Below are 22,637 nucleotides of genomic sequence, written 5' to 3'. Positions count from 1 at the left end.
TCCAGGTCACTTATCTGTTCTTCTACCTCAGTTATTCTGCTCTTGATTCCTTCTAGAGATTTTTTTAATATAAATTTCTTTATTTATTTATTTTTGGCTGCCTTGGGTCTTCGTTGCTGCACCCGGGCTTTCTCTAGTTGTGGCACGCAGGGGCTACTCTTTGTTGCGGTGCACAGGCTTCTCATTTCGGTGGCTTCTCTTGTTGCGGAGCACAGGCTCTAGGCACACGGGCTTCAGTAGTTGTGGCACGCAGGCTCAGTAGTTGTGGCTTGTGGGCTCTAGAGCGCATGCTCAGTAGTTGTGGTGCACAGGCTTAGTTGCTCCGCAGCATGTGGGATCTTCCCAGACCAGGGCTCGAACCTGTGTCCCCTGCCTTGGCAGGCGGATTCTTAACCACTGCGCCATCAGGGAAGCCCCTAGAGAATTTTTAATTTCATTTTTTGTGTTGTTCATCATCATTTGTTTGCTTTTTAGTTCTTCTACGTCCTTGTTAAACGTTTCTTGTATTTTCTCCATTCTGTTTCCATGATTTGGGATCATCTTTACTATCCTTACTCTGAATTCTTTTTCAGGTAGGCTGTCTTTTTCCTCTTCATTTTTTTGGTCTGGTGGGTTTTTACCTTGCTCCTTCATCTGCTGCGTGTTCTCTGTCTTCTCGTTTTTCTTAACTTACTGTGTTTGGGGTCCCCTTTTTGCAGGTTGTCGGTTCGTAGTTTCCGTTGTTTTTGGTGTCTGCCCCCAGTGGTTAAGGTTGGTTCAGTGGGTTGTGTAGGTTTCCTGGTGGAAGGGACTGGTGCCTGTGTTCTGGTGGATGAGGCTGGATCTTGTCTTTCTGGTGGGCAGGACTGCATCTTGTGTTGTGTTTTGGAGTGTCTGTGAACTTAGTATGATTTTAGGCAACCTCTCTGCTAATGGGTGAGGTTGTGTTCCTGTCTTGCTAGTTGTTTGGCATGGGGTGTCCAGCACTGGAGCTTGCTGGTTGTTGAGTGGAGCTGGGTCTTAGCATTGAGACGGAGATGTCTGGGAGAGCTCGTGCCAGTTGATATTACGAGGTCTCTGGTGGTCCAATGTCCTGAGCTCAGCTCTCCCACATCAGAGGCTCAGGCCTGACACCCGGCCGGAGCACCCAGACCCTGTCAGCCACACGGCTGGAGTGCCTTTAGAATTGGGGAAGCTGGCCTGCAATAGTTCTCCTTCTACACTGCACATTAGAATCACCTGCTCCTTCCTTGTTTTGCCCCAAAGGCAGTGTTCCACAGGGAAAAACAGTGGCCTTGGAAATAGTCACAGCTCTGAGTTGACTTTTTTTTTTTCCCTTTGTGCTTAGTTGGGATTCACTTGCTCACAGGGGCCATGTGCAGAGGCCTCTCACCTGGCTCTTCTGACTGGAGTTCCTAGTGCAGAATGGCTGCCGCCAACACCTCAGCTCAGGCGGGCCAAAAAATTAGTTTTTATGTAGTAAAAAGTTTATCCATCATTTTTTTATTGCCTCCAGATTTTTTAGCCTCTAGATTTATTGAGATGTAATTTACATACCATTAAATTAACTAATTTTAAGTGTACAATTCAGTGGTTTTTAGTAAACTTACAGAGTTGTACAACTATCACTACAATCCAATTTTGGAACGTTTCCGTCACCCCAGAAAGATCCCTCGTGCCCATTTGCACTCACTCCTGTTCCCACTCCCAGCCCCAGGCAATCACTAATCTGCTGTCTTTTTCTACAAGATTTGCCTATTGTGGACATTTCATATATGTGGAATCTTGCAGTATGTGGACTTTTTGTCTGGCTTCTTTCATCTATAATGTTTCTGAGATTATCAGTAATTCATTCCTTTTCATTGCTAAATACTATTCCATTGTCTGGATATACCACATTTTGTCTATCCATTTACCAGTTGATGGACTTTTGGGTTGTTTCAACTTTGGGACTGTTATGAATTATGCTTCCATGAATATTCACTTGTAAGTTTTTGTATGGACATATGTTTTTTATTGGGTAGATACCTAGAAGTGGAATTTCTGGGTCTTATGTTTAACTTTTAAAGAAACCGCCAAACTGTTTTCCAAAGTCGCTACACTGTTTACATTCTCCTCATGTTTCTGGATTTTACTTCATAGTTAAGAAGCTTTCTCTATGCCAAGATTAAAGAGGAAATCACCCATGTTTTCTTCTAGTACTTATGTTGGTTTTATTTTTTACATTTCATTTTTCCATTTGGAGTTTATACTTGTGTTTGGTGTGGACCTATTTTCTTTTAATATCCTTATTTTCAATAACTCAATCATTTTTTCTGATTAGAAAAGTGATACCTTGCTTCTTGTAGAACATTTAGAAAAGTATAAAGAATAAATCTTAAAATTTGCCATAGTTTTATCACCCAGAAATGACTGCCCTTCTCTTTGTAACTCTCCCTCTTTGGGTCATTTAATCTTGGTTTCCTGATAATATTTTTAAAATGTTGGATAAAGGAACTGAGGAAAGCTTGGATCTCTTAAAGGGTCTCCTAAAGACCTGTTCTAGTATACCCAGTTTAGAAGCAATTGACCCATCTTTCCTTTCAATTTAGCACAGACCTGTTTCATGTAAGACAAAACTAATGAAAACCATTCCAGACTTCCAACTACCTAGAATATCCTATAGGATATAGTTTTAGCTACAAAAGTAACAGATTCTAAGAAACAGTTGATGAATGAAACAATGTAACTCAATTGTTCAATGTTTTACAGAGAAATAAAGATGCTACTTTTCTCAAAAATGTATATTTAGGGGCTTCCCTGGTGGCGCAGTGGTTGAGAGTCCACCTGCTAATGCAGGGTACACGAGCTCGTGCCCCGGTCCGGGAAGATGCCACATGCTGCAGAGCACCTGGGCCCGTGAGCCATGGCCGCTGAGCCTGCGCGTCCAGAGCCTGCTCCGCAACGAGAGAGGCCACAACAGTGAGAGGCCTGCGTACCACAAAAACAAACAAACAAACAAACAAAAATGTATATTTATATCTTTAGAGACATTTCTTAAGGCTTTTTACAAAATGTACAGTTTATATACATGATTTTTTTTGCTTTTTTCCTTAGGTTATATTCTTTTATTTGTGAATGTGTGTCATTGAAGCTTTTGTATAGATTTTCTGCATGTGTTTGTCAATTTTCACGTGCTCAACTGAGGAATCCTACTAGCATTGGCAATTAAATAGCATCTGAAAGAGGAAACATTGGTTTACATTGTATTTTCCCCCGTTTAGAGAAACCTTGGAAATTTTTAGAGGAAAACACAATTGAGTTAAAAATATCATTACTTTGGAGCTTGTCAACTTGCATGAATGATGCATGGAAGTTTTCAGTTTAATAACAATAAAGAAATCAGAGCAATCTAAACTAACACTAAATTTACCCATAGTTTATTTTTATAATCCACATTTTAATTGAACATTCCTTCATAAGAGTTCTAGTAAATTCTCAAGAGTGTAATGAAACCCTATGGTGTGGCCTTGCTCTTAACTTTTTGATAAAGAACATGCTAATAAGACTTCATGGAAATCTTAAACTGGGTGAGAGGGCATCTATTCCTGAAATCCTTTTCTATCCTTTCTTGAGATTGAGAGCAGCTGTTCCCTTTCCTTTTTTTCTCTTTATTATATCCTTGACAACTATTCATTTTCCCCTTCCGTTTCCTTCAGATCAAATCTTCATGTTTCTTCTGATCTTTTTTTGCCAGTCCAATTTTCTACTCTTTTGAGCAATTAATCCCAGTGGATTACAAAAAAAGCAAATCAAAACTGCTTCTTATTGATCTGTTTCAGTAGTCTGGAACTGATAGCAAGTAATCTGCATAAATGCCAAATGTTCTTTGAAGCTATTTCTGTCCCTTCCACTCCTATTTGAAATGAATACTATTGTTGCCACCACCCACTCTAAACCATTAAAAATTGATAGACAAATGAACAGGAGGCTGTGGGTCATCAGTTTGAAGGGAGGCAAGCATTTAGAAGGGAGTACTTGTTTATGGAGAGTTGTGAAATGTGTTCTTAGTGGCCACAGGTCATCATTTCAACTTTTTCACTCCTAAATGCTATTTCCCTAAACTTTACAGCAAATAGGTAATTGACTTATGTTGATTAGCTTAAATTTTGACCCTTAGCAGTGTCACTTCTACCTCCCCCATACCTCTTCCTTCTCTAGTTCCCTAATCTTTAATGAAGGATTGAGAGTGAGAAGAGGGAGAGAACATGTATTTTAGCAATTAGTTAACCTTTACTTCTTACCTACATAGCATAAATAGAAAGATCTTAAACCAAGATCCTAAACCTAGAGGCTAGTCATTCTAGTTGCAACCATTTCTTGCTCTGAATTATTACCTTCCTCCAAACCATTAATTTAAAGTAGTTCAGGCATACATTTTTATTTATCCAATATACTACCTGGCTGGAAGTATATATTGGAATGAACACTTTTTCTAGACTTCTGGGGGGTAATTTTAAACCAATCCCACCCAAAGGCCTATGGGATATATATTTTTATCCACCTTTGATATAACTGTTATCAATCGGGTACTTTTTTTTTTTTTGGCTGCATTGGGTCTTCACTGCTGTGCATGGGCTTTTCTCTAGTGCGACAAGCGAGGGCTACTGTTCATTGCAGTGCATGGGCTTCTCATTGCGGTGGCTTCTCTTGTTGTGGAGCACGGACTCTAGGCACGCAGGCTTCAGTAGTTGCAGCACACAGGCTCAGTAGTTGCGGCACACAGGCCCTAAAGCACGCGGGCTTCAATAGTTGCAGTGCGTGGGCTCAGTGGTTGTGGCACGTGGGCTCTAGGGCATGCAGGCTTTAGTAGTTGTGGCACGCGGGCTCAGTAGTTGTGGCTCGCAGGCTCTAGAGTGCAGACTCAGTAGTTGTGGCGCATTGGCTTAGTTGCTCCGCGGCATGTGGGATCTTCCCGGACCAGGGATCGAACCTGCATCCCCTGCATTGGCAGGCATATTCTTAACCACTGTGCTACCAGGGAAGACCACAAGTACTTTTCTAATATGTTACTTTCCTTGTCTTAGTGTGGAACCATCAGAGAATCTACAATCCCTCATGGAGAAGAATCAGTCACTGGTAGAGGAGAATGAAAAATTAAGTCGTGGTCTAAGTGAGGCTGCTGGTCAGACAGCCCAGATGTTGGAGAGGATCATTTTGGTGAGGCTTCAAGACTAAACTACTACCAGTCTGGACATTTACTAACTTTAGTTTCTGAAATACTTAACATGCTTCTCATTATGAGAGACAAGTTACATGGAAAGAAATGAATTAATATTACCATATCCTCCCTGGATCCCCCTCCAGGGAAAATCCAAGAACGTTTAATCAAACATACAGAAAAATTAAAAGACTTATACCGTGAACACCTATATATCTACCACAAAGAATCTACGTGAAGCCCATTTTAAAATGGATTCATTCTAAAATATCAGAGAGGAAAGAACCAGGTCCTTCCGTCACCTTAAGTTCTGCCTAATCATCCATAATACCAAGTAATTCTCCTCACTAAGGTTTTAGTTCCTTTCTGTCTCCCTTCCCCTAATGTCACATTTCATATCCCATCCTAACAGCTGCCATGGAGAGAGAAAACTTCTGGAAAATTAATTTTAACTCCTTTTACATATGGTTAATTTTCAAATAGTGGATCACTATGTAACTGACTACACCAGTTCTGTGTCCTACTACATGTGTGATAGTACCCTCCTGGATCAGTGTGTGCTGGCTTTGTCACTAACATTGTTCTACTAGTCTAAATACAACTCAATCTTTGATAGCACAGCAATTGCCAGTAGTGAAAATGAGTTTCCACCAAAATGTAATTGAACATCTGTAATTTATACACCTTCACGCATCAGTGTACTCCAGTCAAGGAAGGGTAAGCTGCTTAAAGATTTCTTTAAAGAGGGCCAAATCCTAGGTCCATTGTAATGTCCATTACTAGCAGAAGGGTGAAAATGGGATCTAGGGGATTTTTTATATACAGTTTTCTATCTCCAGTGCTACATTTTATGTCTTTGAAGTAACTCTAGAAGCTGTGCTTCACATGTCAGTGTGGCTCACATAACAGACAGTACTTGTTATTCTAGCCATGTACCCATCTGACCTTTGTAAGGTTGTTACAATGGCTGCCCAATAGGTTTATTGTTTGATGTCTTGTCAGAACTTCATAACGAGCACAACAGTTTTGTCCTATATAAACCGTCCTTCCCAAATCTGTTGCAGCATCTAGCATGTTACAGATACTGTGACTGAAATAAAATGGAAAATATCAGTAACCCTTCCCAAAATGTAGCTGCTTCTCTGCCATTTCTTCTTCTTTGCCATCATTCTTATGCCTCATCTTTTTTTTGCTTTCTTTTGCTAAAACTAGTCTACCATATCACATAGTGTAACTTGAAAAAACCCTCAGCTCATATTCAGTGTGAGGCCCTTTTATGTTTTAAATGTCCTTATGGTGGGGCTAGGGAACAGTGTAGTGTAGGAGGCAGTTTTAAAGCAAATGGGTTTTTTTGCAAACAGCAGGGCATAGCATGCCAGGAAGTATTGCTTTTTCCCCTAGTTGCAAAGTTCTCTATGGAATTAAGGCTTCACGCTCCACCCTATAGTCTGAGCTTCATGGCAAGCATAAGACCCAGCTGCTTGGATGCTATTTTTAGTAGCTCATGTTGACTGAAGGGCTAATTTCCATGACTGTTAAAAAACACATTTCTCGCTAAATAACCAAAGCCCACTAAATCCTTTATTACAGCAAAGGAGTTAGCCTCTCTACCTAGGTTTTAATCCATAGGAGCAGAAGAGAGGGCCTAATTAGGTGAGGCTGTCAGGCAGTGCCACTGATGATCTCCTGGGTCTTTGTTGCAGACAGAACAAGCGAATGAAAAAATGAACGCCAAGCTAGAAGAGCTCAGGAAGCATGCAGCGTAAGTTTCCTACCAGATGTTTGTTAGTGACCTATACCACCTTAGTACATAATCACGGACCCACTGGCCTTTGCAGTATGATTAACCCTTGGGTTCCTTTGCTTGAATTTTCAGCTGCAAAGTGGATCTTCAAAAGCTAGTGGAGACTTTGGAAGACCAAGAATTAAAAGAAAATGTAGAGATGATTCGTAACCTGCAGCAAGTGATTACCCAGCTATCGGTAAGCCAAGTAGGGACAGTGTAAATAGGCATATTGCTTTCGTTTGTTTCTCTTGATGCATATAAACATGTCTAACTGCACCTTTTCCTGAAACAACTAGATTGTGAGCTGTTTGAGGACAAAGATCATGGATCGTTGGATATGATCTGAATATTGAATTAGTTAAATCAAAAACACTCATAGATTACACGTGCAATGGCACATTAATATTTCAGTATTCTAATCAAACACTGGAAGCAGCAACACAGTGGTGCAAAATTGCCTGGGTAGCATGAGCAGCAGTCATTGATTTGCTGTCCTTTTGGTGTAGGCTAACTTAATAAGAGGCCTTATACCATACCCCAATTTTAAATAAGCTGGGTTCTGACAGATAGCATAGAGCCTCCAGGGAATACCGTAGCACTCTTTTATAACCAGTAATAAATTAGTTTGAATGATCATTCCGCTATAAGTCCCCCCTCCCCTTTTTTTTTTTTTTTTTTTTTTTGGTACGCGGGCCTCTCACTGTTGTGGCCTCTCCTGTTGCAGAGCACAGGCTCCAGACGCTCAGGCTCAGCGGCCATGGCTGACGGGCCCAGCCGCTCTGCGGCATGTGGAATCTTCCCGGACTGGGACACGAACCCATGTCCCCTGCATCAGCAGGCGGACTCTCAACCACGGCGCCACCAGGGAAGCCCTAAGTTCCCATTTTTATTTATAGAACTAGTATAGTAGTTGTGGGTGGGTTTTGTTGGGAGGGTGGTTGTTTGTTGTTTTTCCCAGAAGAAACATTCTTACAGTCCTACCATCCTAAAAGCCTCTTTTTATTTTTGGTGTTCCTTCTCTATCCTAGTACTTAAGCATAGATATTTTTTTGAAAAATTGAAATCATATTATGTTACGGGGTCATGGTTGGTAAATGGGTTATGGTTTGTTTTGTTCCATCTATACCCTCTTGTTTATTATTCTGAAGCAGTAATGTGTATGTAAGTGCCTGGTAGTAATTCCTAGGTCTGAAACAGAGGTTTTAATTTTACCAGAACAGTGATTCTCTACCCCGGGTCTTGCCCAGTGTTTTCTAGAGTTGTGAAAAGGGTATCAGAAAATCATCCGCACCTCTATTTTACTCTTAAAGAGTCAGTGAAAAACATACCATACAATATTGTAGGGGGAATGGTTAGGATGGCCAGTTCAAGAAATTAAATGAGTAAACTTCCAAAAGACTAGAAAGCAGTGTTTTAGAATAAGTAGTACTGTACAAAATTATTACAGGTAGTCCAAGATGACAGTTCATTTTCCTAACAAACAGGCCATAGTAATTGAGAATCTGAGCTCCAAAGCCAGACAAACCCTGGTTTGAAGCCCATTCTGCTACTCACTAGCTGTGTAACCTTGCTAAGTACTATATTGATATTGAAAGAAAATAATCCAAGTGACTCAAATCGAGGTTAAAGGCATTATTCAGCTGATGTACTCAGGGATCACCTGAACTCCAAATAACTCCCCGAGTTGAAATAGGATTGGAGTTTCATACAGTGAGAAGGGAGGGGTGTGATTCCTTGTGGTTTGTCTCAGTTGGCAGCTTTTGTTGTTAATTGCTGTGAATCTTTTGGTTGGAGGATGCTCCAGTTTTCATGCTTCTTGCTCAAGAACACTGGTACAATCCCATCCTGATAAATGTCCAATTATTTTCAAGAGTTGTTCTTCCAAGCCTTGTTGTTTGTCAGTTTGCCAAGGTTCACAGGTGGGAGAGGTGGCAAAAAACCCTCTCTCATATCTGTTTTAATCCTCTTACATTAGCAATATGAGCAAAGTGTGGTGGGAGCCCAAAGGAAGGAGTGATTAACTGCCTAGAAAATTCAGGAAGAAAAAACTGGGTCCTAAAAAATGAATAGGAGTTTGCCACACAGACAGAGGGGAAAGGACGATCTATATAGAGGAAAAGGTATATGCAAAAGCAAAGAGGTATGAATGTTTAGAACATGGTAAGAACTTCATTGTGGCTGAAGTATAGAATATGTGCTAGAGAATGGCTATCACAAGGTTAAATTTCACCATCTGTAATCGAGGTGAAGCATCTTATATATGAAAACTTTGTGTGAACTGCCTCAGAATTCAGATAATCTAGACTGCAGAGCCCTACTGGAGCCAAAGTTTATAAGATCAGAAAAGAGTAATCCAGGGCACCATTGTTCGTGGCCACCACACCGATCTTAAAGGATTCCACACCACCTCTTTGAGTCACGTGGGAAAGATGAAGAAGGAAACTAATGGAACCAAGTTAACAATATAAGAGAAGGCATATCTTCAGTGAGGATCTGGCAGTATGACTGGTGCCTGGCATGACTGTGGAGGAAGTTGCTAGTGGTGGCTGGCTCAGAGGAACTCTAGAGAATTGCTGTGTCTGTCACTAAAATTCACTTGGCATGCGTAGCAGGAGGGTGCTAAAGATTGCCACAAGCTGATAAAGTCCCTGGCTTCCATCCACTGTCATGGTCAGGTAGAGTAAACCCTTTTACCCTGGGCTCCTGCTGGACTCTTGAATCAGAGTTCTCTGTGTCTATTGTTTGGAGACCCTCCCAGCTACATTTTTTTTTTTTTTTTTGCAGTACACGGGCCTCTCATTGTTGTGGCCTCTCCCATTGCGGGGCACAGGCTCCGGACGCGCAGGCTCAGCGGCTATGGCTCACGGGCCCAGCCGCTGCGCGGCATGTGGGATCTTCCCCGACCGGGACACGAACCCATGTCCCCTGCATCGGCAGGCGGACTCTCAACCACTGAGCCACCAGGGAAGCCCTACATATTTTTTTTTTGGAAATACACAACAGTGTATCCTGTGGCTTTTATTGAGACTCACTACAGTGAAAGCAGAATGTTTTAAATGTAAGTGCTTGTGCCCTTCATTCTGGATTAAAACTATTTTTATTATAAGTGATGGTTGAACACCCTCTTTTCAGTTATGAAGGCAACCATTGTCCCTGGACCTTTCTCCTAGGGCTTTAAGTGCTAAACTGTACTATTTCTTCCTTTAAAATATAATTCAGGCAAACCTTGTTGCAGTTACCTGTGAGGAAATTCATGCAGTCCTTTCAGTTCCCACAAAATCAAATTTTTTCTGTTTTTACCCCTTCCTCCAAGACCAGTTCCATAAAAAGCTTTTTGCATGCCCAGTAATGCTATTGCCTACAGCCTACAAGCACAAACTTCATTCTGGAGGGTATTACTGGTTAATGTAGCTCAACGTACCTGCTCCTGTAGTAGTCCTGTTCCCCTGACCATCACCTTCAGCAAATCATGTCTTTTTATTACAAGAGGTTCTCAGTAGCTGTAGAATGAGGGAGAAAGAGGCTGTTAGATTGAAATAAATCCTATTGTTATATATTTACATTTAGGATTATAAAGGCATAATCCTGCCATGTTCATGTAGAACGTGTCACCAAAGCTTAAACCTTAGCACTGTGAAATTTCACTGGGCCAAAAGGTAAACCCACAGTAACAACATGTCTTCTTCAGGGCATGTTGAATCGGATCTACTTGGATCCTGATCCTCTGGAAGGTCCTAGAAAAAGTCTCCAAAAGCCAGTGTCATGGGCCCTACTAATGTAGGATAGGCCTATAACTAGTCCTTTTACTGAGACTTACTGGGAGGGAGAAAAGGGTAACCATTAACCTATAATACATTGAAGTGCTCTGTTTTTTAAGAAGGATTTAGTATGTCCTGCCCTTGGAGAATCACCAGTAGTGTAAATCATGATGAGAAAGGATGTAGGAATACTGGGGCTTCCTTTGAATTCTCTTTGAGTCTCACGGTTAGGAATTTCTGGGCAGAATAAGGGAAATGCTTTACAAACAGCATTTACTAAGGGCCTTTTTTTTTTTTTTTGCCACACTGTGTGGCATGCGGGATCTTAGTTCCCCAACCAGAGACTGAACCCGTGCCCCCTGCACTGGGAGCATGGAGTCTTAACCACTGGACCACCAGGGAAGTCCCATTAAGGGCCTCTTTCACTTCTTGCCTTAAAGGTACTAAGATTCAAGTTTCAACAACTATGTAATGTTTCACTGGGCTGGTGCCGAGACTCCCTGTGCTAACTCTAAATTCTTTCCTTGCTATTGAGCCAATAGCTCTTTCATCTATGACCTTAATCATGTGACATCCTGGAAATAATCCTTTCTTCCCAGGGCTTTGCAGAATCACTTAAACAGAAGTGGTAATCTTTATGTTGCAATGCCAAATAAAGCCTAAATTCCAGTGGGGAGAACAGAGCTTGCTCATATGAGAGCCTATAAATAAATTAGTCCTAATAAGTGGTTTTAGGTTTCCCTTTTAGGTGGTTGTTGTTCTAATGACCAAAAAAGGAATGTGCCCTTCTCTGGGAGGGAATCAGTGCTTACCCTTTCCCTTCAACTAACCACAACCTGGAGTAGCTGTATATGATTGGTTCCTATGTATATGAGGGACAGAGTCTGAAGTGTGTCTGACTTCATGAGCACATTTTTCTGGGGCATTCACCTGTGGCGTTTATTTCCTTGTAGAGTGGGCTCTTGCTACCTTGACTGGATATAAGATAAAAATCAAAAATAATCCTTCATCCTATTCACTTTTCTGCTGCATTGCCTTTATTTGCTATGTCTGGTCTTAAGATGGTATGTCTATGGAACTGGCTAGACCTATACATTATAATAGAGGTAGACTTAGTGGTAAAAAACAGAAAAAGAAAGGGTAGAGTCTATAAAGTGGATTAAACTTTGGCCTGCTGGAATGGCTGTTTCACTCTAGCCCAGTGAACTCTGGCAGAGCAGGAGAGCTGCAATAAATGTGTCAGTGGCCACATGACCCTATTTTTACGAAGACTGCACAATCAACCTTTATAAAGAAGACAGACCCTTGAGAGATGGGAAGTAGAAACGTGGTTGTTGGGGTATATGTGACTACAGAATTGGTCCAACACCTTAAATGGTCTCTATATACACTTGAAAACAGCTAAATAACCCATATAAAACCCACTAGCAAGCTCCTAAACTGAGACATCATTTCTCATTGCAGGATGAAACTGTTGCTTGTGTGGCTGCAGCCATTGATACTGCAGTGGAACCAGAAGCGGTAAGTAATTGGCCCCTTTGTGTAGAACCAGGAACTTTAACTGTGCCATTTCTTATGATTTATCACTCAACTGAGGAAGAGACTCCCTGATTGCTACCATCCTCAATATAGAATGCCTTGGAAATCCAGAAATCTTGAGTGTAAACCTCAGTTAACTATAAAATCCCTAACTTGGATAGTATCTCTCTCTAATAGTATAACTGCTAAGCAGAGCTGCTCAGGGATGCCACTTTCCATATTTGCAGTCTGGCTTACTGATTTCTTATTAGTTGCTAGTATTCTGCATCAACTGTCTAGCACGTTAAGACAAAGAAGGAAACAAATTAGCAAATTATGGCAAAGTCAAAAAAGCATTAGAGAAGAAATGGAAGAAAATTTTTTCTCGGCATACGTTTCTGTGGATGCAGTGGTTAAGGGCTAAAAGAACCAAGGAAAATATTTTGAGCATTCAAGTTGCAAGAATAGATAAAATGTGTTAGATATTTGCTGAAGGCTATAGAGTAGAGTCAGAATGAAAGGATGGACAGTGGTTTGCTTGAGACAGCTTTTTCTCCCTAAAACAAATATATGTTGGTATTTTTTATATTCTGAAAGAAGAAAGATAGGAGGTAAATCAGGTGCCAGAGGTCAGCTCTGTGAGAATAAATGAAGCCTCTTCTCCATTTCCACCATTACCAAAGTGCCATTTCCAGAGCCCTCTCTCCTCTAATAAGGTGAAAGTAAGAAGTGTTGGCCAGGGCTTCCCTGGTGGCACAGTGGTTGAGAGTCCGCCTGCTGATGCAGGGGACACGGGTTCGTGCCCCGGTCCGGGAAGATCCTACATGCCGCAGAGCGGCTAAGCCCGTGAGCCATGGCCGCTGAGCCTGTGCGTCCGGAGCCTGTGCTCCGCAACGGGAGAGGCCACAACAGTGAGAGGCCCGCGTATCACACACACAAAAAAAGTGTTGGCCAGACGCATAAAGGAAAGAGCAAGAAACTTGGCTCACTCTAAAAGAATCAGTTAAAGGATATAAGAAATAAGGTTCTTGTGAGAGCAGAGAAATAGGTTAGCTCAATTTACTTCTGATGTTTAAAGCAAATGTTTGAGAAGCTACAGTTTTAAAAGAACAGAGGTACTTAAAAAAAAAAAGAACAGAGGTACTGATAATGGAGAAGTGGCTGTGAGACTTGATGAAACAGTGCCTAAGGAACTCCAATTGCTTGTTCCTCTCACAAATCATTATCCTGATCTTTTCCAGCAAGTGGAAATCAGTCCAGGGAGCAGCAGGTCTTCTGATGCTTTCACCACTCAGCATGCTCTACGTCAAGCTCAGATGTCTAAGGAGCTGGTTGAGTTGAATAAAGCCCTTGCACTGAAAGAGGCCCTAGCCAAGAAAATGACTCAGAATGACAGCCAACTACAGCCTATCGAGTTCCAGTACCAGGTACAATATTTACTAGGGCACGTAATGTTCATGTCTACCATCTCTCTTTAGTAGTATGGGAAGAAAACAGGCACACCGTTTTTGATGATGACAAGGCAACATAATGTGCATAGTACAACTGGAGTTGTACTGCTGGTTAAAAAAAGGATACATTCGGGCTTCCCTGGTGGCGCAGTGGTTGGGAGTCTTCCTGCCGATGCGGGGGACACGGGGTCGTGCCCCGGTCCGGAAAGATCCCACATGCCGCAGAGCGGCTGGGCCCGTGAGCCATGGCCGCAGAGCCTGCGCGTCCGGAGCCTGTGCTCTGCAGCGGGAGAGGCCACAACCGTGAGAGGCCCGCGTACCGCAAAAAAAAAAAAAAGGATACATTCAGTATAAAGAAACTGTAATTTTCTTTCATTTAATCTAATACCTTACTTATGCAACAGGTATTTAATAAATAGTTAGATAATGTTATAATAAATGTGGTCCCTACTTGTAGAGAAATTTTGTTCTAATAACTATGCTGGGATTCTAAGAAAGGTACATCTCTTAGTAGACGGTCTGGGTTATAGTGAGAATTATGAAGACACTTGTAGTGGATGTCACATGACTTGGCAAATGGCTAAACTGCTTTTCCTAGTGGTAGTCCTAAGTGGCCCTTGCTAATTAATAATCAGGTCTTTACTTAAAGACAAGTCTTGGGCTTTTAGGTTGTCCACAAGGTTACTCTTGCTCCAGACCTTATTTTCCCCTGTAGCCCGGTATTTCCCATCCACAAAGGGATGTTAGCAGAACTGGTAGGGGGAAGGGTGGATTGCTTTCCCATTCAGCTATATCCTATCATCCCCAAAGTCCTATATGCTGTTCTCGACAAATCCCTGTATTACTCATACATTTCTACCACCAGTTCCCCTAAGTTTTCAGAGTAAAAACAAGAAAAGTGTTTCTCCTAAATAATTTTCACCACTTTTTTTTCCATAGGGCAGAAGTTGCTCACAAAATAATAACTGAGTTGCCAACAGAGGTGTTATTTCCTTTTTGTTATCACAGTCTTAACTTTTTTGAAACTTATTTTTTATTTATGTCACACAAATGCATGTATATCATTTTTACAGGTCAAATAGTACAATGCTCAGAAAAATAAAAGCAATATCCTGCCCTACTACCTTCTCCCGTATTCCCTAGGCTTATAGTTTAAGTTCTTTAAGCTGTTTCTTCTGGCATTTACCTCCAGATTTCTAGATAAGAGTTGGTAGTATAATTATGTCACTTTAAAATTTTTGGACATTTTCAATTGACTTCCCACTATGGGAGATGGGAATATAGCTCTCTTATACATCCCCCCATGCACACTGCCTCACCTCTATCTTTCAAAATGGTTATATCACACTTTTTGATTAAATGAATATTTAGTGTTTAAATTTTATGATTACGTAAGTTTTATAACTGAGCCACATAGTGTACTATGATTCCATTTCCTTTCTTATACAGCCTTTTGCATTTCCTGAAGTTAATTTTGGGAGTTCCCTGGCAGTCCAGTGGTTGGGACTGGGGGCTTTTACTGCTGTGGGCCCGGGTCCAGTCCCTGGTCAGGGAACTAAGATCCCTCAAGCCACGTAGCATGGCCAATAATAATAATAATAATCACAATAGTAATAATAATCTCATTTTTTCATTTACTTAGTCTGCTATTTACCTGTCAATAATTTATCTCCAAACTTCTTAACAGAATTATAAAGCTCCTCTCAGTAGTCAAACATACCAGGTAATTTATCAATCCATTTCTTTCTTGAAGACAACCCTCTTGGAATCTTTTGTTCTGGTTTGCTTTCTCTAGGCCTACTGCCCAGCCATCAGCCTGGGACCGTCGTCCTGGGAACCTGCTTCACTTCTCGTCTCTGTGTTGAAACCGATTCCATGTCTTCCTCATTCTTGGGCTACTCCTTTGTGTTGGTGGAGTACAACCCAAACAACTTTCTGAGAAAGTGTACATGAAAGGAAAATCTTTTAAACCATTGCATGCCTGAAAATAGCTCTTTGTTGTTGTGGTGGTGGTGGTGGTGATGGTGGTGTTTCTTACACTTGTTAGTTTGGCTGGGTTTAGAATTCTACAGTGGAATCGTTTTTCAGAATCTTGAAGGCTTTGCTCCATGGTCTTCTATTTCCAATGTTGCTGTTTAGAAGTCCATTATAATTCCTGATTCTTTTTATTTGACCTGTATTTTCCTCCCCTCTGGCAACTTTCAGGATCTTTTCTTTGTCCCCAAGTATTCTTTAATTTCACAATCATGTGCCTTGGTGTGGATCTGTTCTCACTTATTGTGCTTGGTGCTTGGTGGGTCCTTTCAATCTAGAAATTTGTATTCTTCTTTAGTGGGAAGTTTTCTTCTATTATTTCTTTAATAATGCCCATCTCTCTATTTTCTTTGTTTTTTCTTTTCTTTTTTTTAGTAAATTTATTTATTTTTATTTATTTTTTGGGCTACATTGGGTCTTCGTTGCTGCACATGGGCTTTCTCTAGTTGCGGCGAGTGGAGGCTACTCTTCACTGTGGTGTGCGGGCTTCTCATTGTGGTGGCTTCTCTTGTTGTGGAGCACAGACTCTAGGTGCACAGGCTTCAGTAGTTGTGCACGCGGGCTCAGTAGTTGTGACTCATGGGCTCTAGAGTGCAGTCTCAGTAGTTGTGGCGCACGGGCTTAGTTGTTCCATGGCATGTGGGATCTTCCTGGACCAGGGATCGAACCCCTGTCCCCTGCATTGGCAGGCAGATTCTTAACCACTATGCCACCAGGAAGTCCCTGTTTTTTCTTTTCTTGCACTCCTCTTAGTCAGATATTGGATCTCTTTGATTTAGTCTCTGCTTTTCTTATCTCCTCTCCTATTTTCTATTTCTCTGTCTTTTTATTCCATTCTCTGGGAGATTTCCTTGCACTCCTTCTGGTGAATTTTTTTATTTGCCTATTTCTAAGATTTTTTAAAATCCTCTAATTGTTCCTTTTTATAGCCTTCTCTTCTTTTTTTTCATGGATGCAGTGCTCATCTCTAAGGATAGAAATTAAATTTTGTTGAAGTTTTCTTCTTCCTGCCTTGCCTCTGTTTCATTCAAATTCCTTTCTTTAGTGTGTTTGATTTGGTCTTTCATGTAAGAAGCTTTCTTCAAATTTCCAGTGATCTTTGGTTGTCCATTCATATTTAACAGTGAGACACTAATAGCCAATAGGAAGCTCTGTATGCATAGGTTTCTCTGGGCTGGTCAGTTTCCAATAAAGAAATCTTTCATTCTCCTGCCTGGAGTTGTGTGGGGAGAGTAGCAATATGCCCTATTTCTGGTAACTCAGAGGAAATAAGGGAGTTGAAGTCTCTCCAGTTCTACACAGACTTTTATTTAATCCCCTATCAGTAGTATGTTACTTTATCCCTGCCTTTTGCTGTGTCTGCTGCCTATGAGTCCAGCCTGTCAGGTTCAGCCTCTCCAGAGAGGAAACCTCTTCTCTTTGTGGTGCTATGGTACAAATTGGCTTGTTACTTCTTGACATTTGTCCTATAGGAGTCATGGTTTAGTTTTTTCTACTCTAATTCAGTTACCACTTATCCAACTATTTTCCTCATCCAAAAAAGTTTGTTTATATCTCTTGACTGCTCTCTTCATCCATGTTGATTTATACCCTTTTGGGAGGTCATTGTAGTGGGTTTTAGGAGAGAGCAAGTTAAATACATAGCTCAATCCTCCATACTAACAGGACATAACATGCAGCCTTTTTTAGGTTGAACGTATTTTGGCCTTTCCAGGATAAACGAAGGATTAACAATAAGGCTGAGAAATTATTCCTCTCTTCTTGTACTCTTGCCTAGAAACGCAGGAACATATGTTCCCCCAGTGTACTTCTAACCCTATGAGGGGGTGCTAGTAATGATCTATAGCTATAGCTGTAGTAGGATAACTTGTCCTTTTATTCCCTTGGAATCAAATATGCTTGAGCTTCCAAACCTTAAAGTTAAAAGGAAATAAATTCTTAATGTTAACAGTACCTTTTAATCACATGTAAATGTCTCTCTTTTTCTAAGAAATAAAGGTAGTTTTTTGTTCTAAACAATATTTTTCCTGTCACTGTAAAGAATTGCTATAGAAAAATCTGAGGAGGTATAAGTTCTTGTTAGTGAAGACTACCATGAATTATAATAACCCAGGAGTCAACGCGGGCCTCTCACTGTTGTGACCTCTCCCGTTGCGGAGCACAGGCTCCGGACGCGCAGGCTCAGCGGCCATGGCTCACGGGCCCAGCCGCTCCACGGCATGTGGGATCTTCCCGGACCGGGGCACGAACCCGTGTCCCCTGCATCGGCAGGCGGACTCTCAACCACTGCGCCACCAGGGAAGCCCAAGATAATATTTTTTTACCCATCCCATTGGTAAAAATTTTGAAGTGTAGCAATATCAAATGTTGACAGGGGTGCAGGGAAATAAGTACTCTCATACATAGCTAGCGAGAGTGTAAATTGGAATAACCACTTTGGGGGACAATTTGGCAGTATCTATTCAAATTGAAAATGTGTACCCCCATGACCCTGTAATTCCACTTGTCTCTACCCTAGAAAAACCTTGCACGTGTGCACAGAAGGCATGTACAATAATGTTTCATTATGGCAACAAAAAGAATGAGATAGATCTGTATGCACTGATATAAATAAATCTCCAAGACAAAGTTTTTAAAAAAAAGGCAAGTTACAGAATATTATCTACATATAATGTAACTGTTTGTCTTTAACATATTTCAGTTAAGTACACACATATACATACATATATGCACACGTGTGTATATATATTATTTTATAATCTATTTATTTACATATATTATTATATATTCTAGGCATTTACCACAATATATTTAGTAAATACACACACACACACACACGGCATTTACATTTCTATGTAAATGTCTAGAATATGTACATGTCCATATACATAGTATGTAAGTGTCTAGGAAGAAAATGTCTGGAAGATCTGAACCAAGCTGATGACAATGGTTACTTCTGGAGAGAGGACTGGAATTTTGGCAGGGGTGGGGCAGTCAAGGGGACTTGCCCTTTATATGTATTATCTGGATTATTTTTTACAAGAATGTTTTCATGTGTTACTTCTGTAAGTACACATACACACACACACACACGTTATTGCCAGTTTAAATATACAGGGTATATAAAGCAGTGAGATTGGTCTTCATTGATTAGATTGAAAGGACTAAAAGTATACTTCATGGAAAATAGCTCTTGCCTATTTAGATACAGCCCCACCTAACCTGCCTCTGCTTCTTTTTGTCATTTCAGTACTGGTCTAAGGCCCTCGTATAATCTTCTTGGCTACCAACCACTCATTCAGCCAGTTTCCTTTCATCTTCTTTTGGTTATGAGAACAAGAAGGAATCTGTTCATTGAGTTTTCCCAACCTTGGAAAAACTACCAAACTTCAGTTTCTAGAATTTGTTTTCTAAGTGCATGCAGAACTGCAGTTGCTATTGAATGCATATGTTTGAAAGTTCAGAATATAAGAATGTTTGTGCAGCTCTTTACAGTTTACAAAATATCTTTACTTTTTATCTTATTCAGTCTTCCCAACAACCCTGTGAGGTAGGTGGTGTTAGTTGTTTACATAGATAGGAAAACTCTCGGGGGTCCCCAAGACCACCCCCAGGTTCAATGATTCACCAGGAGGACTCACAGGACTCAGTGTAAGGTTTATTACAGTGGAAGTATACAAAACAAAATCAGCAAAGGGAAATAGCACATGGGGCAAGGTCTGAAGGAAACCAGGTGCAAGCTTCCAAGAGTCTTCTTCCGATGAAGTCACATAGTATTTACTTAATTCCTCCAGCAATGGGTTTTGACAACATGTGTGAAATGTTGTCTATCAGGGAAGCTCCCCTGAGCCTAGGAGTCCAGGATTGTTAGCAGCAGTAATTCATGTAGGCATTCTCTGCCTAGCACATAAAAAAAATCTAGACTCCCAGAAGGAAAGCATGTGTTCAGGATAAATCATACTGTTTACACAGTTTATGCATAATGAGCCACTCTTATCAGTTAGGAGATGGTGGGAATCCTACCAAAATCCAAGATCCCAGACATGAGCCGAGGTCCAACTTGCAAGCCAGGTCTGTTTTTAGGATATCAGTCTCAGGCCTGCCACATTAACTCTTGTTTGCATAGAAACTAAGGCTAAAAGAGATGAAATGGCTTTCCTTAAGTTGTTTAGGTAGGATGTGCTGGACTCAAGGTTTAAACCCAGGCCTTGGGATTCCAAGTTCGTACTTTTCCCACTATATAAATTCATTCTCCATCAAATCAAGTACAAATGCTTTTAGTGTGCAATCGAAGTGGTAAAGTTGAATGCCTAGTTCCTTAAGACATGAGATGTTGAAGTGATTTTCTTGCTTTGCCTTGTAATGCTTTATTTCTCTCGACCTATAACATTTCTAGGATAACATAAAAAATCTAGAATTGGAAGTCATCAATCTGCAAAAGGAAAAAGAAGAATTGGTTCTTGAACTTCAGACAACAAAGAAGGATGTCAACCAAGCCAAGTAAGAAAAAAGTCAATACTATTATTTCAAGTCCCAAACCGTGTATGAAGAGCCATAGACGAAACAGAGAAGTGAAAGAGCCATTTCCTGCCCCTACAGGATTTAAACCTAATTATGGAGAGGAGACCTAAAACAAAAGAAAAGCTAAGGAACTGAGATTTTAAATAACATCTCATGGTGACAGTAAAAGAATGCCATAACACAGCATATGATTAGCAGCCAAATAAATTTCTTAGGCAGTAATGGCTTTAAGAGTTCAGAGGCAGGAGATATCAGTTCAGGCTGGCATGATCAAGGAAAGCTTTATAAGAAGTTAGCATTTGAGCTGTATTTTGAAAGATTATCAGACCTACCAGACAGCAACAGTTTCTTTGTCCCTGTGCTGATGGTAAATTCGTTTGTGAATAGAATTAATATTCAGACTAGCAAATGAAAAATCAATCTAGCCATCCCTTAGCCAGTTAAGAATAAAACCAAGACAAATTACCAGAATATCCTACACTCCCTTAGACCTTTGTCTTTATTGGCTATTCTACCTTCTTTTTACTTAGTGATTCTGTTATATCTCTGTATAGTATCTAAAGTTCATGTTCTTAAAAGTTGAATGTTTACTTTCTATCTCAGACTTGTGTAACAATCATCGGAATTATTCCTTACGCTCAAGTGAAGTGAAATGCCTTCAAAGAACCATCCTTTTAATGCAGAGTTGTGAGAGAGTAGTGTATTGAGGTAGCTACATTGTTACTTACGCAAAAAATTTCCTTTACTCTTTAGCTCCCAGCGTTGAGATGGTTTTGGTTGTTTGGGTGGGATTCATTATTTAAAGATGGCTATGTGACTGGTCGCCTATTTTATATATATCAGGGTTGTGAACCTGGGAGTCTAATATTATGTCTTTTGGAGTCAGACTTTGCTGCTGCTAGTCCTCATTCCTACAACATCTGTGTTTAGGTTGAGTGAGCGCCGCCGGAAACGTCTCCAGGAGCTAGAGGGTCAAATAGCTGATCTGAAGAAGAAACTGAACGAGCAGTCTAAACTTCTGAAGCTGAAAGAATCCACAGAGCATACCGTCTCCAAACTGAACCAGGAAATACGGGTAATAAACTCTCATCCTTGCATTTACCCTATAGAAACTTACAAACATAGGTGTTTTATTTAGAATTATACTACAGAGGTGTTTGCAGGTGAGAAAGTAGCAGGCAGGGCCCATCATTTCAAGTGTTTGAATCTCTACAAAAGTCCCTTTTGTAGGACATTGTGTTAGCCATCTAGAATCTGAATAACAAAACTCTGCTTTGACATTCAGAGTTTTCATGTTAGATTCTCTGAAACCAAAAGGCAAGGATACCTTAATATTTAGTGGTGACATTCTGACCACTTGACATGATCATGTGGAATAATTTTGCAAAGTGGTTGCAAAACAACAGACACACGGAGAAAATTTTCAGTCATTGAATGTTCAACTTCTGACATGTACAAAGTGGTGGTTACAGGTCATTGTACTGAAACTATTCGAATACAGTGGTTGCTAGGTAGATTTGTCCTTGAGACTCAGTAGATACTTCCTTGAAATTTCATTTATATGCAGTGAATTTAGGGCTGGATTTAGCTCGTAGGTACATTTTTTCTATTATTCAGAGCGTTCATTTGTATAGTCTATGCAAGCATAGCAAGTGGTATTGCAAACGTAATCAGAAAGTCTGTTGGCAGACTTCTCAGCTCAGCTCTGGATTTTTTTCTCTCTTCTTAATGGTTAGTCTATCCATCTGTACATCAGCCCAGAATAAGTGCAGATGACTACTATTCGTGCTGGTTTTTGTTTCTACAGGTGATGAAAAACCAGCGGGTACAGTTAATGCGTCAGATGAAAGAGGATGCTGAGAGGTTTAGACAGTGGAAGCAACAAAAAGACAAAGAAGTAATCCAGTTAAAAGAACGGGTAAGTAACTACAATTTCTCAAAGTCCTACCTAATGAACCCTTTTCTGGGCTGACTAACATTAAAGCTTCTCTTCAAACAGCTGGTATCTCTAAATATATGATACATTCATGAATTTAACAACTATTTATTAAACGTCTACTACGTGCAAGATACTATCCACTAGATACCATGGAAAATAGAAAGATGAGTAGTATATGTGTTTTGCTCTTGAAGACTGTCTTGTCTAAAGGGGAAAATGAGACATAAGCATGATTTTCTTCAATACAAGAAATAAAGAGACTTGTGCTTTACAAATAGTCTAAAATACCAATGTAATTAAGAAAGGGAAGCACACTTCCAGTTGGACTGAAAAGACCTTGAAGAATAGGGAGGATTTTGAAGAGATAAATGCAGGCATTCCAGATAAATGGAAGAGCAGGAACAAAGATACAGAGATGACAACTTTGTAGGAATATTCAAGGAATAGCGAA

At 40.5% G+C, this 22,637-nt stretch overlaps 1 protein-coding gene across 2 annotated transcripts in view; it reads left to right on the top strand.

Moving 5' to 3' along the window:
- KIF4A (kinesin family member 4A) overlaps positions 1 to 22,637 on the top strand; it is a 128,142-nt gene that overhangs the window by 66,934 nt on the left and 38,571 nt on the right. For both annotated transcript variants that reach the window (XM_081223312.1, XM_081223313.1), the window contains exons 11-18: positions 5,046 to 5,178; positions 6,883 to 6,941; positions 7,056 to 7,161; positions 12,188 to 12,244; positions 13,483 to 13,668; positions 20,123 to 20,226; positions 21,178 to 21,322; positions 22,055 to 22,165. In XM_081223312.1, coding sequence (XP_081079438.1) covers positions 5,046 to 5,178; positions 6,883 to 6,941; positions 7,056 to 7,161; positions 12,188 to 12,244; positions 13,483 to 13,668; positions 20,123 to 20,226; positions 21,178 to 21,322; positions 22,055 to 22,165 — 901 coding nt within the window. The remainder of the gene's footprint in view (positions 1 to 5,045; positions 5,179 to 6,882; positions 6,942 to 7,055; positions 7,162 to 12,187; positions 12,245 to 13,482; positions 13,669 to 20,122; positions 20,227 to 21,177; positions 21,323 to 22,054; positions 22,166 to 22,637) is intronic.

The sequence above is a fragment of the Mesoplodon bidens genome, assembly GCF_964165515.1.
Source record: "Mesoplodon bidens genome assembly, chromosome: X".
Taxonomy (NCBI): Eukaryota; Metazoa; Chordata; class Mammalia; order Artiodactyla; family Ziphiidae; genus Mesoplodon; species Mesoplodon bidens.
The sequence above is the reverse complement of the archived record's forward strand: the minus strand, read 5'-3'. Positions and strand labels throughout refer to the sequence as shown.